This window comes from Alosa pseudoharengus, unplaced genomic scaffold (assembly GCF_046254945.1).
Source record: "Alosa pseudoharengus isolate Yale_2024_CS ecotype anadromous, Long Island Sound unplaced genomic scaffold, YU_APseudo_1.1 YU_APseudo_1.1_scf_16, whole genome shotgun sequence".
NCBI classification, from domain to species: Eukaryota; Metazoa; Chordata; class Actinopteri; order Clupeiformes; family Clupeidae; genus Alosa; species Alosa pseudoharengus.
The window spans coordinates 17,545,824-17,562,014 of NW_027468630.1; the positions used below are offsets into that span (position 1 = coordinate 17,545,824).

The window sequence follows — 16,191 nt, forward strand, 5'->3', positions numbered from 1 at the left end:
GAAAACCAGCCAAGTACAAGGGCAATTAGGGCAATTAGATAACAGAAGAGACAGACAGAACCTTCAAAACAGAGTTCACAAATAACCAACTGAGAACTGAGTTCACAAATAACAAATTATTACTGACCAGATAAGTACAGCCAGTGAGACCTACAGCCTTGAATGGGGATACATCATGTCTCTAAACGACACACCCTCGCTTTCAATGTTCAGTGAACTGTGAGAGTGGGACCCCACAGAGAGTGTGTGCACATACTTGTTGGAGTGGGACCGGGGAGAGAGACTTGTTGAATAAGCTATTGGGAGTGGGAGCAGAGAGTGTGTGGTTTGTGTGTGCGCGCGTACTTGTGGAATGAGCTGTTGGAGTGGGAGCAGAGAGAGTGTGTGTGTGTGTGTGTGTGTGTGTGTGTGTGCTTGTTGGCGTGGGACCCCAGAGAGTGTGTGTGGTGTGTGTGCACGTACTTGTTTCCGTTGAGGTTCTGGCTAAAGCGTGGGGTGTAGCTCTCCTCCTGCTCCTCGCTGTCTGCATCATCCTCCGCAGGGAAGCCATACTGAGGCTCAAAGTAAGGGTTATCGTACTCCTTCTTCTTATTGGCCGGGTCTGAAGAGGTGGGCTCAGGGCTGGGGCGGGAGAAAGGCTGGCCAGCCAATCCCGGGACAGCGTTCTTGAGGGCGGCGCTAGCAGATGCCTCCATCTCAGCAGGCTCAGGCTGCTCCTAAGGGAGAGGGGCAGACCTGTCAGAACACTAGACACCAACCACAACACAACAAATACTAAAGCTGACACTATTCCATTCACTCAATATACTCACTCAATACCCAACCAAAATATCTTAAGAGTTAAAAATGTTCCTTACTTCTTAGGTATTACAGAATTTTGATAGACAGTTAATTGATCCTTATTTCACAAATGATATGACCATCACAAAATCCATTTTTTTGTGGTGACCAAGTCAGTTGACATTTACATTTATTCACTTAACAGACGCTTTTATCCAAAGTGACTTACATCAATTATACTACAAGGGCCATTCTCCCCAGAGCAACGCAGGGTTAAATGCCTTGCTCAAGGGCACAATGGTGGAAGCCAGGAATTGAACCCACAACTTATACGCCACTGCCTTACCACCCCACACCACCCACAGGAATTGAAAGACCTATCCCTTACATTAGCAAGCCTTTCTGCACCACAGAGCCAGCGCTCAGTCAATGTGTGGCGATGTGGTGTTGTTTCAGCGGTACTAACGTGGTTGACCCCCCATAGACCCAGTGTGTGGTGTTGTTTCAGCGGTACTGACGTGGTTGACCCCCCCCATAGACCCAGTGTGTGGTGTTGTTTCAGCGGTACTGACGTGGTTGACCCCCCCCATAGACCCAGTGTGTGGTGTTGTTTCAGCGGTACTGACGTGGTTGACCCCCTGGATGATGGTGCTGGGGCTGGAGCTGGCCGTGGTGCTGGAGCTAGAGCGCAGCGGCTGGCCCTCTGATGCCTCCGCTGGACCCTCCCCCTCGCCCTCGACCTCCGCCTCGACCGCGGTCTCCGTGGCCTCCTCCCCCCCCTTGTACTCCTGGAAGTCGTGGAACTCCACCTCACTGGCGTCCCCCAGCGCTGCGTGCCCCAGCGGATCCACATCTGAGAACAAACAACAAACTCAGAATCACTCCGTTACACAACGACCACTCAGAATCACTCCGTTACACAACGACCACTCAGAATCACTCCATTACACAACGACCACACAGAATCACTCCGTTACACAACGACCACACAGAATCACATTCAGGTGTTTCACTATCTACGATCGAAACCTCTGTACCACATATAATAGTCTGTTTCTATATAAGAGAGTTAGTACACACAAGGAGTTTGGTTCTGGCCAATGGCATCACTCTAGTAGTAAAGACGATATAAAGACAATTAACATACTATACAACATATAGACAATATTACAAATACAATGTCAACACACAGACAATATACATTATTTAGGACACATATGCAAGCAATAATAAAACTGTATAAAAGACAAACAGCGTACATAAGATGCACAGCATCATAACAGCAGTATCTGATTAAGAAACTGCAAATAAATCTCAATTACAGCATGATGCAACGATGTAAATGATGTTTGGCTCGATTTACAGCAGAAGTCAGCAACTTACTTGGAGTGTCTCCCGAAATGTCCCCTTTGATCATCTCATTCACAAAGTCCCCCAGGGAGGAGTAGGATGAACTGGAGTCATCATAGCCTTCACTGTCACTGCCACTATAACACACACACACACACACACACACACACAAATCAGAAACATTCAACAGGCTGATCACTACTCTTCCAGAATGACAGTAATACATCATTCAACACATGTTCCATTACAGCCCTGTTCTGCTGTGCATTAGTCTCCTATTGCTGTTCATCACACACATGCACACACACACACACAGTCAGTGTTTAATTTATTTGATTGATTATTTAATTTTATTATTATTATTTTTCAGTGCTAGTGCCTCAGCCTGGAAGGATACATGTGTGTGTGTGTGTGTGTGTGTGTGTGTGTGTGTGTGTGTCTGTGTGTGTCTGTGTGTGTCTGTGTGTGTCTGTGTGTGTCTGTGTGTGTGTTTGTGTGTGTGCGTGCGGTGCGGTGCGCACCTGTCATCGGTAGGGTCCGAGTCGTTGGCCTCTTCCTCGAGCGGGCCGCTGATGGCCTCAGCCAGCTGAGACGAGCCGTCGTACACGCGGTAGAAGACCGGCTGCAGCTGGTGCGCGTACCACTTGGGCTTGTCTCCGATCAGAGAGGGATCAAACACATCTGGTGCCCAGAGAAGGAGAGGAGAGAGGGAGGGAGAGGAGAGAGGGGAGAGGAGAGAGGGAGGGAGAGGGCAAGAGAGAGAGGGAGAGGAGAGGGAGAGAGAGAGGGAGGGAGATGGGGAGAGAGAGAGTAAGAGGAGAGGAGAGAGGGAGAGAGAGAGAAGGAGAGGAGAGAGGGGGAGAGAAGGAGAGGAGAGAGGGAGAGAGAGGGGGAGAAAGAGGAGGAGAGGAGAGGAGAGAGGGAGAGAGGGGGGGAGAGAGGCAGAAAATGACACAGAAAGAGAATTCGTTGCACAGGGATAACCACTACCCACAACACGAACAACAGCATCCTTTCAGTGTTTAATTTATTTTATTGATTTGTTTTTTCTTATTATTATTTTATTTGTCCTTCATGTTTTTACTTAGTATTGCTTGTTATTCGGTTCTCCGATGGTGTAAAGCAAATTGAATTGCCTTCATGTACAAAATGTGCTGCATACGTAAATAAAATGGCCTTGAACAAAAGAAGCAGACATTTATTCTTCTTCATAACAGACAGAGGCAGAGGCTCGACACAGAAATGAGGCAGAGGCCCAGTGTGTGAAGTGGAGTGTAGTGGGGAAGTCCTTACTGTTGTGGATCCTCTGGAAGGCCAGGTTGGTGGGGTTGAGGGCCCACTCCCCGTAGTACTCCACGGCCTGCGTGTGCGAGAGCTTGTCGGCGAACCCGGAGCGGCGCGGTCGGGAGGCCAGGAAGGAGGTAGCCTGGAAGGCCACCACGGGCCGAGGGAAGAGGCGCAGCGTGCGCGTGTGCATCTGGAACCCCTGCAGGACGTTCGGCGAGTTGAAGAACCTCACCATGGCAACCCTGAGGACGAGAGGAAGGGAGGGAGGGAGGGAGGGAGATGAGCTGAAGCGCTCCAGGACAATTACAGCATGCAACGCTTTGAAATGCAAAGATGAAATGGAAAAAAATGGCCGTGGTGAACTGCTGGGCCAAATGGGCTTAATAAAGGGCAGGTTGAGTCTGAACACAGCGGGATTTTTATAAAAGTTTTCAGTATTTTTCAGAAAATGTTTCAGGGGGAGGAAAATTACAGGCAATTATGTGGAGCTTTCAAGCACTTCAGGAACACTAAAGAAAAAATGGCACTTATCACTTAGCAGTTGCCCCATTAACAAAAAAAATAAAGAAAATAAGAGGTGTGGCAGTAAGCATTTCACAATCCTTGCCTGGTGGCCACGTCCACAGAGTCGACGTCGTTGCCGTAGATGAGGGGGTTGAACTCGGTAGAGGACGGCGAGGCCTTGTCCCGACTGGGCGGGAGCAACGGCAGCTCATGGCCCTCCTGGAACTTCTCAAAGTTGAGGATGGGCTGCGTGTTGAGACTCATGCTGGCCAGCGCCTGGGCCAGGATGGACGGACAGATGGACAGATGAAGAGACCGAGGGAGAGGAAGGAAGAAGATAATGTTAGAGGAAACATGTCTGATTGGGGTGGGGTGGGATGGGGTAAGGGGGAGGGAGGGGTGTGACTCAGCAGCACAGTCACCTCAGGCATCAGCTTGAGTCTGGCAGCTTGCCAGTTAACCTGACTGGGCCCTGCTAGCTCCTCAGCTAACCTGGCTGGGCCCTGCTAGTGCTTCAGCTAACCTGACTGGGCCCTGCTAGCGCCTCAGCTAACCTGACTGGGCCCTACTAGCGCCTTAGCTAACCTGTCTGGGCCCTGCTAGCGTCTTAGCTAACCTGGCTGGGCCCTACTAGCGCCTAAGCTAACCTGACTGGGCCCTGCCAGCACCTTAGCTAACCTGACTGACTAGCTCCTCCAGAGCAGAGCAGGTGAATAGTGAGATAAGAAATGCTGACTTCATTTGGGCTAGATTGGAAGTGTGTAGAGTGCCTTCTCAGAACACAGCAGTGTTCTGTATTTTAACATTAGCAAGTGGTAGTTGCTTGGCTAGGCAGGAGGAGGAAGTAATGAGGAGACTAATGCCTGATATGAGAGTGCTGTGCTGAGGATTTAAGGGTCAAAGAGAGGGTCAGGAGAGAGAGAGATAGAGGAGGGAGAGAGAAGAGAGAAGGGGGGGGGGGGGGGTGGATTCAGGGGAGGATTCACCACACAAGCCATTTAAGGAAGCACTCTGGGAATGCTGGCAACCTGTTGGTTAATGATTAGCAACCGCTAATTCGGTCAAGTCAGTCTGCTTATGGGCACGCAGCAACAACAACAGCTAACATTTTAAAAGCCAGACAATTATCCGTTCCATTTATGAGACTGCTTTTTTTACTCTCTTTCTGAGAATGCTTTGGCTTAAAAGCACAACAGACATCACCAGTAAATGCACCAGCACATTCGGTCATGCTTGAGCCAAACTTGAGCACTGCGTGAGTGGGGAGTGGAGGAAGTGATTTAGTCCGTCGCAAGGCTGTGGACATCTCAATCGATGGGGCACAGGTGGAACAAACAGCAGATGAGGAACAGGCAAAGGGTCTAAGGAGATGGGGGGGTTGAAAGGGGTCCATGCAGTGGGCATGGCAACATTCCAGGGCAGGGAGAGATCGGGGGGGATTGTTTTTTGGTTGTCGGAACCTTGGAGTCGGAGGCGAAGATCTGCTTTTGGGTGATGGCAGTCAACCTAACCAGACACTGAAGGGAGGACAAGAGAGATGGCACGAAAAAAGTCACGTGACAGGAAGCAAACAGGAGCCAATCACTGGGCAGGATTGGGACCAGAGTGGGACACACGAAACAAACACATGGGCGGTTGAGAGGAAGTGGAGGAGGGGCGAGGCAAAGTGCACAAGAGAGAGGGAAACCAAATGACACAGTGAGTGAGTGAAAGTGAGTGAGTCAGGGGTGTGTGTGAGTGAGTGAAAGTCAGTGAGTGAGTGTGAGTGTGAGTGAATAGAGGTAAAAATAGACAGACAAAGACAAACAGATGGACAGACAGACTGAATAGTTAGACTCTTGAGGCTGCTTTCCAGTACATGAATTAAGCCTAGTCTTGGACTAACAGGATTTCAATGAAAATCTCCACTGAAAAAAAGCTTCTAGTCCAGGACTAGGCTTAATCCATGTATGGCAAACCACCCTTTTGGTCCATCAGGACACAGAAGAGAGAACACAAAGCAGCACAGTGCACAGAGGAGGGTCACAGGGGTGGACACACAGACCCACTGCAGGACAGATGGACAGAGCAGACCAGTCAGCCGCTTTAAAAGACCGGGCGGCTCATGATTAGCCCCAGGGGCAACCAGTGGGAGGGGGAGGGGGGAATGGGGGTGGAGCACAGACAGGGCTAGCAGATGACAAATCACACAGGCTTCATTATTCCGCTGTTCTCAGGGTGGAGGATCGGAGGAGAGAAAAGACCCACAATGCACCACTTCCATCTCCCAGCGCTAAAGACCACTCATTTCAGCGCTAATGTCTGCACTGCTGAAGCGCTATTCTTAGACGTGGGAGCAGACATACACAGCGACAAATTACCAGTGCTGTAAATGACTGCAATAGAGGCATTTCAAGACTCTTTCGTATGTGCCCATGGCATTTCTCTTGTCTCTAGTGGTACACAAAGATTTTAAGGCCAGTGTACTGTTGCCACGTTTCTAGTAAAAATGACTGAAGGTGGGGTTGGTCAGAAACATCCATACTCTCTTACCTGCAGACAGGGATCAGACACACACACACACACACACACACACACACACACACACACAGTACTTTCAGTCAGGGAATCTATTGTGGAGTCCATCTACAGTACACACAGCACTAGGGTGAGGGGCTACGGAATCACAACAGTAAATGTCTACTTCTCTGGGTCTGATTCAGAGTGCATCCATTGGTCACATTAATTACACTAACATGGGAGCCATTGGCAAATTAGTAAGTGTATCTACAGCTATTAATATGTGTTCTCAAACAAAAACATACCAAATAAGAGTTTCAAAATAAGACTAGAGAAAATAAGACTAGAGATGTTAGAAATGGAAAAAAAGCGTCTAGCTCTGGTTAGGTATGAGCGGTCTTTGAATCAGTCCCATGTTCTTCACTTGCTACAGTGGTTCTAGCACAGGGGTGTGGGCTGCGGATTAGTAAAGAGGGACTACAGTTAGGACTGGGATCCACCACTGCACGTCCCCGTTTCACATTTTACCTGCAGGAACTGGAATGTGAAGACAGAAGAGGGAGAGAAAACTTATTGTGGTTAAGGCAAAGGCAACAATAACCAACAACACATTTGGACAGAGAGAACACATAAATACATAACCCTGTAGCTTTTTGCCCAGTATTTTCTGGACCAGGGGAAATATGTCAGAATATAGCCAAACCCTGTCAGACAAAACAAACAAATAAAAGACACACGCGCTCTATTTACGCTTGGTTCCACGGCCAAAAATAAAAGGTAGATTATAAGTTCACTCCGCTCGTGGTACTGCAACGTTCTCTAGGTCAATAGGATCTTGTACCGGGCCAAATCACTTGATGCTAATGAAGCCTTGGCAAAGTGTCAGTACTACACAGGCTTCAGCTCAGCTCCTGCTCACCCACATGAGCAGAGACAACAGTGCAGCCGTGGGCACGCCTCTCACGGAGACGGTTTCAACAGCGGCTCACAATATTATCAGAGCAGCCGTGGCCACAGGGCCAACTGCGTCGTCAGGCAATAATGAGCAAACATGGAGAGAGAGAGAGAGAGAGAGAGAGAGAATAAGAGAGGGAGAGTGTGAGTGAGAAAGAGAGAGCGAGACAGAGAGAGAGAGAGAGAGAGAGAGAGAAAGAATGAGAGAGGGAGAGTGTGAGTGAGAAAGAGAGAGCGAGAAAGAGAGAGAGAGAGAGAAAGAACGAGAGAGGGAGAGTGTGAGTGAGAAAGAGAGAGTGAGACAGAGAGTGAGTGAGACAGAGAAAGAGGGAGAGAAAGAATGAGAGAGAGGGAGAGAGAGAGAGAGAGAGAGAGAGAGAGATAGAGAGAGAGAGAAAGAGGCACGAGTGAGTGCTGTACCTGCTTTAGGTGTTTCTTTAGCTCAGTCGACTCGGGCTCAGGGAGAGGGGGAAGGATCTCCGCATTGCTGGGTCTGATGACCTGGACGCAAGCAAATAAACAAACAATGTGACATGTGACAACTGAAAGTTGAAGTTAAATTATTCTTAAGTTAGTTAAGTTAGTCTTGAAGTTAAATTATTATCCATTTTAACCATAAATTTATTGCTATCACAACATAGACTGAGAAAATATAGCCTGGGCCAAGGAAAGAGAATGATAGGAGAAAGTGGAACCATTGGTGGAGTGCACATCAGTTACAGAAGGTTCACAATCACAAACCAAAGTGTGTACTAGGAATTTGGACCTTAGCAGGTTAGTAAGTGAGGTTAGTAACTTGACATGAACAAGTGGACACGCATGGAATCAAACACGAGGTGTGTGTCACACACACACACACACACACTGCATGAGCAAGTGGAAACGCATGGAGTCAAACACAAGGTGTGTGTCCCACACACTGCACCTGGACTAGAGTACCAACCCTGTTGCAGTCGAGATCAACCAGCCACACGTCGTCTGGCATCCTGAACTCGGCCTTGTACAGGAAGAAAGAGGCCGGAACGCCAATGATGTAGGGGGTGGGGGCAAGAAGGAGCTGTGGGGCAAAGCACAGAGGGGAGAGGGGGGCATTAACCACACAACACATTACAGTACGCCACTGCACTCCCCGAGTCAACAAACTAGACCAAAATGCATCATCACAACTAAATAATCCAGCATGCCGACCACGTTTATCATACTTGTCACCATACAGATTATTATGGATTTCTATGCTTGAGAATAACAGATGAAATTGCCTTTTGTAAAATGTCTTGCCCATTGGGAGCCAACAGTTATAAACAACATTGCATTTGCCGCTTTATCTAGGTTATAAATAACATCCATCTCACATTAATCTTCATTGTTATGCTGCCATTTGCAAAAGCTGGCCTTATTAATTCAGCTGTGGCTGCAGTGCATTAGCGGGGAGAGGGCACATGTGAGTGCCTCCTACCTGCTCTGCGGAGGCCATACACGTGGGCAGCAGAGGAATGACGGGGAACATGTACTCCAGAGGGTAGATCATGGCCACGAACGCCATCACGCTCATGGACAGAGCGTTGTAGTCCCGGGACTGAAGGACCACCTGAGCGGAGGACAGGGACACACACACACACACACACATTACGCTTCGGCCATATAGCCCAACAACAACTACTATATTACAGTTATATCACTGTTACCATGAGCCCCAAGGAGTAGCGGTAACGTAATGTCACTGACTGATAATTAAATTGCGAGGTCACTTAAGATAAAAGCGTAGACCTGCTAAATACCAGTCAGCTTTAACTGTAATTTTTAACATTCCACAAATACTGCCAAACACATTATAGTAAACATCCAAAAGTCAACAATATATTAGGAACACAGAAACCTAAAAGGGAGAGTAGCACAAGAGGATAAGTAAGCACCACTGTTTTAGGTGTGAGAGGCAGAATGGTTATGGTACTGTATACGGAACCATGGATAAGCATGCTGCTGCTCGGCCACAAGAGGGCCACTAGTTTTTTTTATCCCCGAGAAGTCCGGTGACCCGCGAGCACTCCACATTACGCATTAGCATAGTCGTGCTCTCATCTCAAGGGCACTCAACCCGTTATCCTCAGCACAGGCATCCGCGCCAATGACACGGAGCTCATACGCTCTTTAGTTGCACTTGGGGAGTGGACAAAAGTCAGTCGAGGTCATGGCGGTCAACAGCAATAACAAAGACCAGCAGGAGACCATGGGGACACACGTGTGACGTGTCCTCATTAATATCTTGTGGGTTTGTGTGCATGTGTCTGTGTGTGCGGTGGGGGATGGGGTATTATTGATTTTGCTGGGACGCTCTGACACCCGGTTTACGTAATCTCCAAACAAGGAAATTCTTCAATATGTAGAGGGTGAGCATTGCAGAATATGTAAGAAAACAGCTTTTGTGCACATGCATATAGTACATCTTTAATGGTTTCTGCCTTTTTCGGCGCGGCACACATATATGTATATGGATGATTCATCTCTTGGGTCTCTTTACCCTGTACAATAGTTTATTGCACTTCCAGTGCGGAACATGCATCCCCATGTTTCATGCATGTGTCCAGAACATTTTTACCTTGTGCTCGAGCAGGATGCAGCTGAGCACCATCAGACAGGCGTCCACCCCCAGCAGCTCCAGAGGCAGGTGCAGGGGGAAGTCCACCATGCAGAAGCGCGAGGAGTCGGGCAGGGCGAAGGTGAGCGCCGGCTGGAGCTCGTGCGGCAGCACCTCCACGTCCACGCGCCGCTGGCCGGCCACGGGCACGGGCGAGCGCAGCAGCCGGTAGACCCACGACTCGATCTCTCGCAGATCCGCCAGCGGAGGGCTGCCTTTCTCCTTCTCCTCCGAGGACAGAGCGCCCGTGAACATGCGCCACATGGTGTCCCTGATGGAGAGGGGGGGGGGGGGGGAGAGAAAGAGAGAGAGAGAGAGAGAGAGAGAGAGAGAGAGAAAGAGAAAGAGAGAGAGAATCTATTGGTCAGATGTGTGAACACACAAGGGATTCGGTTCCAGCTGCTGGTGACTCCCACGATATAGGCTACAGATAATATCGATATTATTTACAAAGAATAAACAATAAGCAATGCACAGATTGTATACAAGTTCAAGTGAGGGGGGGGGGGGTGAGAGAGAAGACAGAGGAAGAATGAAGTGAAAAGGGTGGAGAATTCGAGGACCTGGGCTAGATAAGGGCGAAATAAGAGGACCTAAAAAGAAAGAGAAAGAAACCAGAAGACAGAGAGGGGGAGTGAGGAAAAAGAGGGTGAGCGATAGAGTGGGTGGAAGAGAGAGAGAGAGAGAGAGAGAGAGAGAGAGAGAGAGAGAGAGGTTTTTCTCTCCTACAGGCATGCACTAAGCACACAAACAAAGCCCCCAACCTTGGAATTATCAGGCCCCTAAGTGAGGAGGTGTAAAAATAGCTCTGGTATTTATAGGATATGTGCTCTCTGTCAGGTCCTTCACTTACAAGAACACTGCACACATACAGTACAGTACTATTCAAATAGGCCATCTGAGGTTGAGTCTTGCTTAGGATGGAGATTCTGGACCACCAGTGCATACAGATCATATTTCACATTTCTCATGTAGCTGTTTAGGCAAGGCATTGAGCATGCACAGCATTCACTCCTTACTGTATAATGGCCTTATTTAACAGGCCTTTCCATACAGCAAGCTGGACAATCTCATCCAGTAGATTACAATGCCACTGCGATGAGGGCACAAAGGTGATCCTGGCAAGACAACCAATCACTACCTTACTAACCTGACAAGATAACCAATCACTACCTTACTAACCTGACAAGACAACCAATCACTATCGAGACCTTACTAACCGGGGGACTAAGAATAATGCGTCTGTATTGTCATTTTTACTTTTATATCCAAACAGGTATACCATTTCAAAGCTTTTCCAATTAAGAGATGACAGAATTTGGTTGTGAAGCATTCAGATGTTAACCTACACACACATATGGGCTGTAGTCGGTATAAGGCTTCCAAATGACATGGCTTATGGTTGTAGTCCATCATCTCCCCTGGGCTTAGCCTTATGCAATCTCAACACCTGTGTTAATTCATTGGCAGTCTATTATTACTAGTAGTAAGCAGCTGTGGGGAAGCAGGTTGACGAGCTCCGCACACAGGCATTGAAATGAGTGCGGCGCTCACACGCTTCTGACGTTTGATTACATTAGATTCCATTGTTTTCCATAAAAAAACACGCACACCAGCGACCAACTCTGTCGCAGTGCCTGCCGGCACCTCGATTACGATTCAGTTCTATTTTTGCCGGCGCCGCTCTGTGAAATTCATTGTTTATCAAATGTTTGTCATGTAAAAACATCGGCGCTGATGTGCGTGGCAAGTGTCAGTGCATTATTCAGACGCAGACACAAGTGTCAGACGCATTATTCTTAGTCCCCCGTTGAGTAAGGTAGTGATTGCTTGTCTTGCCAGCATCGCCTTTGTGCTCTCATCCTAGTGGTATTGTAATGTACTGAATTAAGATTTTAGATTAGACTGAATTGATTAGATTATCATTTGTGATGCACTGCATTCATCATGAAGACTTGCACCAAAGTATTCTGGAACGCTGCACTGCAACTAAACATCTATCCAGTAAAGCACTCTGTTGCTATAGAGCATCAATTGCTCCAGATGGTCACAGTGGGGGTCTCTGCTCTCTGGCTAATTACTATTATTCAGCCCTAATAAAGACCCAGAGGGAGAGAATGACAAACACACACACAGGCCTGACGCACAGAACAGACCAGCCACTGCTCATACACACACACAGGCCTGACCCGCAGAACAGACCAGCCACTGCTTATACACACACACAGGCCTGATCCGCAGAACAGACCAGCCACTGCTTATACACACACACAGGCCTGACGCACAGAACAGACCAGCCACTGCTCATACACACAAGCAGAGAGAAGTCATTGCTCAATACCAAGCCACTGAGAGGCTACCAACATTAAACATTAGAGTAACACAAAGTAGCCTAGTTCTTTTATCCTAACATCACGGCTTCAAACTCTTTTCAAACTCTATTGCCACACTAACTTACAGAAAGGAGAATGGAGTCTCTAACACTGGCTATGTGTGCCAGGAACGCCGGGTGTTGCACTATCAGCGCTGTAGGAACAAGCCCTTTTTGTTAGTTTTAGATGGGTAGAAAATGGGTAGAAAAGTCCCCTTAGGACTAAATGGGTAGAACAAATTACCTCCTGTTTGTTCAAACCGCAATATGACTACTAACATCAAAGCTGATCGATGATGAAGATGACTACACAAATTAAGAGTCGAAAAAGGATAGAAAGACAGACTAAAGGCACAGCAAATTAATTTATACTATGAATAAGCAGAATTTCCTAGCGTTGCTTCAATATTGGTGATAACGAAGTTGAGTTTGGCTGACTGCTATACTACGTTTGATGTGCCAGGCACAGTCCTAGAGGAACTCTATCCAATTATGCCAGACGGGTGCTGGAACAGCCTTGGAGCTGGGGGCTGTTTAACGGACGACGACTGTGTGAGTGCGTAGACGCGGCCGTCGTATGCTCATCTGTACAAACCTCCCACCTCTCCCAGCCGGTCCCGCAGGACAGCCAACGACCTCAATCTGTTACCCAGGCTGACAGACAACCAAGAGTTACATAAGACGCCCCGTCTCGAAAACACACACACAGTCTGCATCTCTCTCTCCATCCCTACAACAAACACACACACAGAGTCTCACCCTCTATCATTCTAGCAGTTTCACGGCTGGTTAAATCTCTCTCTCTCTCTCTCTCTCTCTCTCTCTCTCTCTTTCTCTCTCTCTCTCTCCTCTCTCTCTCCTCTCTCTCTCCCTCTCTCTCTCTCTCTCTCTCTCTCTCTCTCTCTCTCTCTCTCTCCCTCTCTCTCTCTCTCTCTCTCTCTCTCTCTCTCTCTCTCTCTCTCTCTCTCTCTCTCTCTCTCTCTCTCTCTCTCTCTCTCTCTCTCTCTCTCTCTCATTAGGTTTCGTTTTAAAAGTGGATTTTGGCTAAATAATTTTAAACATGGTGGATCTGAAGCGTGTGGCTTGACTTGAGTTGGCCAGTACAAATAACATGTCATGACCACATGAGGGCCACAGCACAGGCTGTATGGTCCTTTAAAACCAGCGTATTTGCAATACGAAATCAGCTTCTAGGAGAAAGATTCACTGAAAACACAACTAACAAAGAGCCCACTATGCCCTAACCTCCTCTCTCTCCACTGCAAAAAATGATATCTTACCAAGTGTTATAATCTTATATTAAGATAAAAAATCTAGTTCTAGTAGTATTGTTATTAGAAAGATCTACTTTGAGCTTTCTTGTAAGATTATTTGACTGAAAATAAGTAAAAAAATCTTCTTAAATTAAGACATAAAAACAAGTAAATGTATCTGCCAGTGGAGTAAGTAAATTTACCTTTAAATTGACTTATCTTAAATTAAGATACAATTACTTACTCCACTGGCAGATACATTTTCTTGTTTTCATGTCTTAATCTAGGTCAAATAATCTTACAAGAGAGCTCAGAGTAAGTATCTTTTTACTAAAAACAATACTAACTAGATTAAGATTATAACACTTGGTAAGATCTCTCTCTCTCTCTCTCTCTCTCTCTCTCTCTCTCTCTCTCTCTCTCTCTCTCTGTGTGCTGAGATGCCACAGCACTTGGGGGTCGTCACATCATTAAGTCTGATGGCGCAACCCTGTCGGTCATCCAGTGGTCATGTGGTAGACGTCAGAAGCCCTCAGAGGTCACCGGCAGATTGCCACAACGACTGACCTCAGGACCTCGCACGTGGAAGGATGACCCATGCCATTCCTTGCCAGCAACACTGGGATGTGAAAAGGTCAAACGCTCAGAGAGTCAAAAGGAAGCCCGCGTCCAGAGACAACAGCTTGGTATTTACGAGCGCAAGTGTCCACCGGGGTTTTCCGAATTGGTATGTCAAAGCAACGGACACGACGAGTGCTTTCCACAAGCTCTGCGTAACAGTGTTTGGATAAATAATAATGTGAAATGACACGGCATTGGTGATGCAAGTTAAGGTCATAGTGGGAATGCCATGCTGATGAGGCAAGAGGAGACGGGAGAAGGCAATCACTCTGTAGAGATAGACACAAAGACAAGTGTTTGTTTTTCCACCATTAAATAATGTGCTTCCGCTTTGATTCTTTGCAGTGAGACAACAAACGACACCATGTTTGGCCTGAGCAGAAGAAAACCTGTTTGAGGATGAATAACGTGCTTATGTAAGACACAACGCTGTGGCCGGATCATCCACCCATGTGTGTATGTGTGCTTTTGTGTGTCTGGCTGTGTGTGTGTGTGTGTGTGTGTGTATATGCCTGAGGCACACACTGGAAGTGGCTACTGCAGTGGACAGACACAAACCGAGGTCGCTCTTACTCATTGCCGTGACCGTACAGGCCAGGAGGAGTTCTCCGCAGGAGCCTACGGGAACCATTTCAAACAGAACACATTGACCGCACACACTGACCGCACACACTGTACAGCACTGCTCTGCTATTCTGGTAGAAACCAAACATGAAAATTGCTGAAATCTGTCAGCAGCGAGCAGCTGCCAATGGATGGCAAATTAAATCCTGCCCGAAAGCAACATTCTCGTAAAGAATCCAATAAATTGGCTTGATGTCTTTATAAAGGGGAAAATGTGATCTAGTTACCATATAATTACACCAACGAGCACGCACATCAAAATTATGCAATCCTATAACTATCAAGCTTAATAAAGCTCTTTGCTGATTATTCCCCATTCTAGGTGCTTCAGAATGCTGTTACCCATGTTTCTTCTTAATGACAAACGTCATAGCAACATAACAGTAAACATAACCACCAAAGGGAGCACATCATGTTAATCCTTAAGAGAGCTTTGTTTATTGGGCAGGGGGTACTGGGTTGAGGGGGGTGATTGTAAAGAAATTCCGTCTCAATATCTTGATTTGTGCACTGCCATCGGAGTGGTTGCTAGGTAACCAGAGGAGAGGAGGATGTGGTGAGGAAAAGCCTGGAGGAGACAAGTGGTGGGAGAGTGGGGGAAGGGTTAACACTGCATCGTTTGATGCCATACGGATGTGGAGGACAGGTCTCTCCACAGTGAAGAGTGAGTGTTTCTCCCGAACGCCAGCAGAAATACATAAGGGCCTGGTGCAATTATCTATCCGAGTTCTATTTCAGTGCTCCAGGAAGAGGCCCTGCTGAAGCTCCTCATCTTCTGCACTGTGGCAGGCAGGGTTACATAAGCAGCCTTGGGAAGAGCCGCGCTCAAGAGAGAGGAATAAACTTCACACCTTACATTCACACTCATGCACGCACGCACAGACACAGACTGTGCTCTTCTTGCATCTGAGCACTGGAAAGCATAAGTTGCTCAGTCCCACACAACAGACACACACACACACACACACACACACACACACACACACACACACACACACACACACACACACACACACACACACACACACACACACACACACACACACACACACACACACACACACACACACACACACACACACACACACACACACACACACACACACACACACACACACACACACACACACACACACACACACACACACACACACACACACACACACACACACACACACACACACACACACACACACACACACACACACACACACACACACACACACACACACACACACACACACACACACACACACACACACGACTGTGCTCTTCTGATCTGAGCACTGGAAAGCATAAGTTGCTCAGTCCCA

The 16,191-nt window shown here is 47.5% G+C and overlaps 1 protein-coding gene across 18 annotated transcripts in view; it reads right to left on the bottom strand.

Moving 5' to 3' along the window:
• The window catches only part of madd (MAP-kinase activating death domain), a 55,654-nt gene that overhangs the window by 27,844 nt on the left and 11,619 nt on the right, over positions 1-16,191 (bottom strand). For 10 of the 18 annotated variants that reach the window (XM_076287276.1, XM_076287284.1, XM_076287280.1 and 7 more), the window contains exons 5-15: positions 9,971-10,280; positions 8,831-8,962; positions 8,318-8,431; positions 7,795-7,875; positions 5,382-5,438; positions 4,025-4,197; positions 3,424-3,659; positions 2,652-2,811; positions 2,164-2,267; positions 1,407-1,633; positions 463-716 (exon numbers count right to left, since the gene is read on the bottom strand). In XM_076287276.1, the coding sequence (XP_076143391.1) occupies positions 463-716; positions 1,407-1,633; positions 2,164-2,267; positions 2,652-2,811; positions 3,424-3,659; positions 4,025-4,197; positions 5,382-5,438; positions 7,795-7,875; positions 8,318-8,431; positions 8,831-8,962; positions 9,971-10,280 (1,848 nt within the window). The remainder of the gene's footprint in view (positions 1-462; positions 717-1,406; positions 1,634-2,163; positions 2,268-2,651; positions 2,812-3,423; positions 3,660-4,024; positions 4,198-5,381; positions 5,439-7,794; positions 7,876-8,317; positions 8,432-8,830; positions 8,963-9,970; positions 10,281-16,191) is intronic. The other 8 variants (XM_076287287.1, XM_076287291.1, XM_076287282.1 and 5 more) reach the window with 1 other exon arrangement.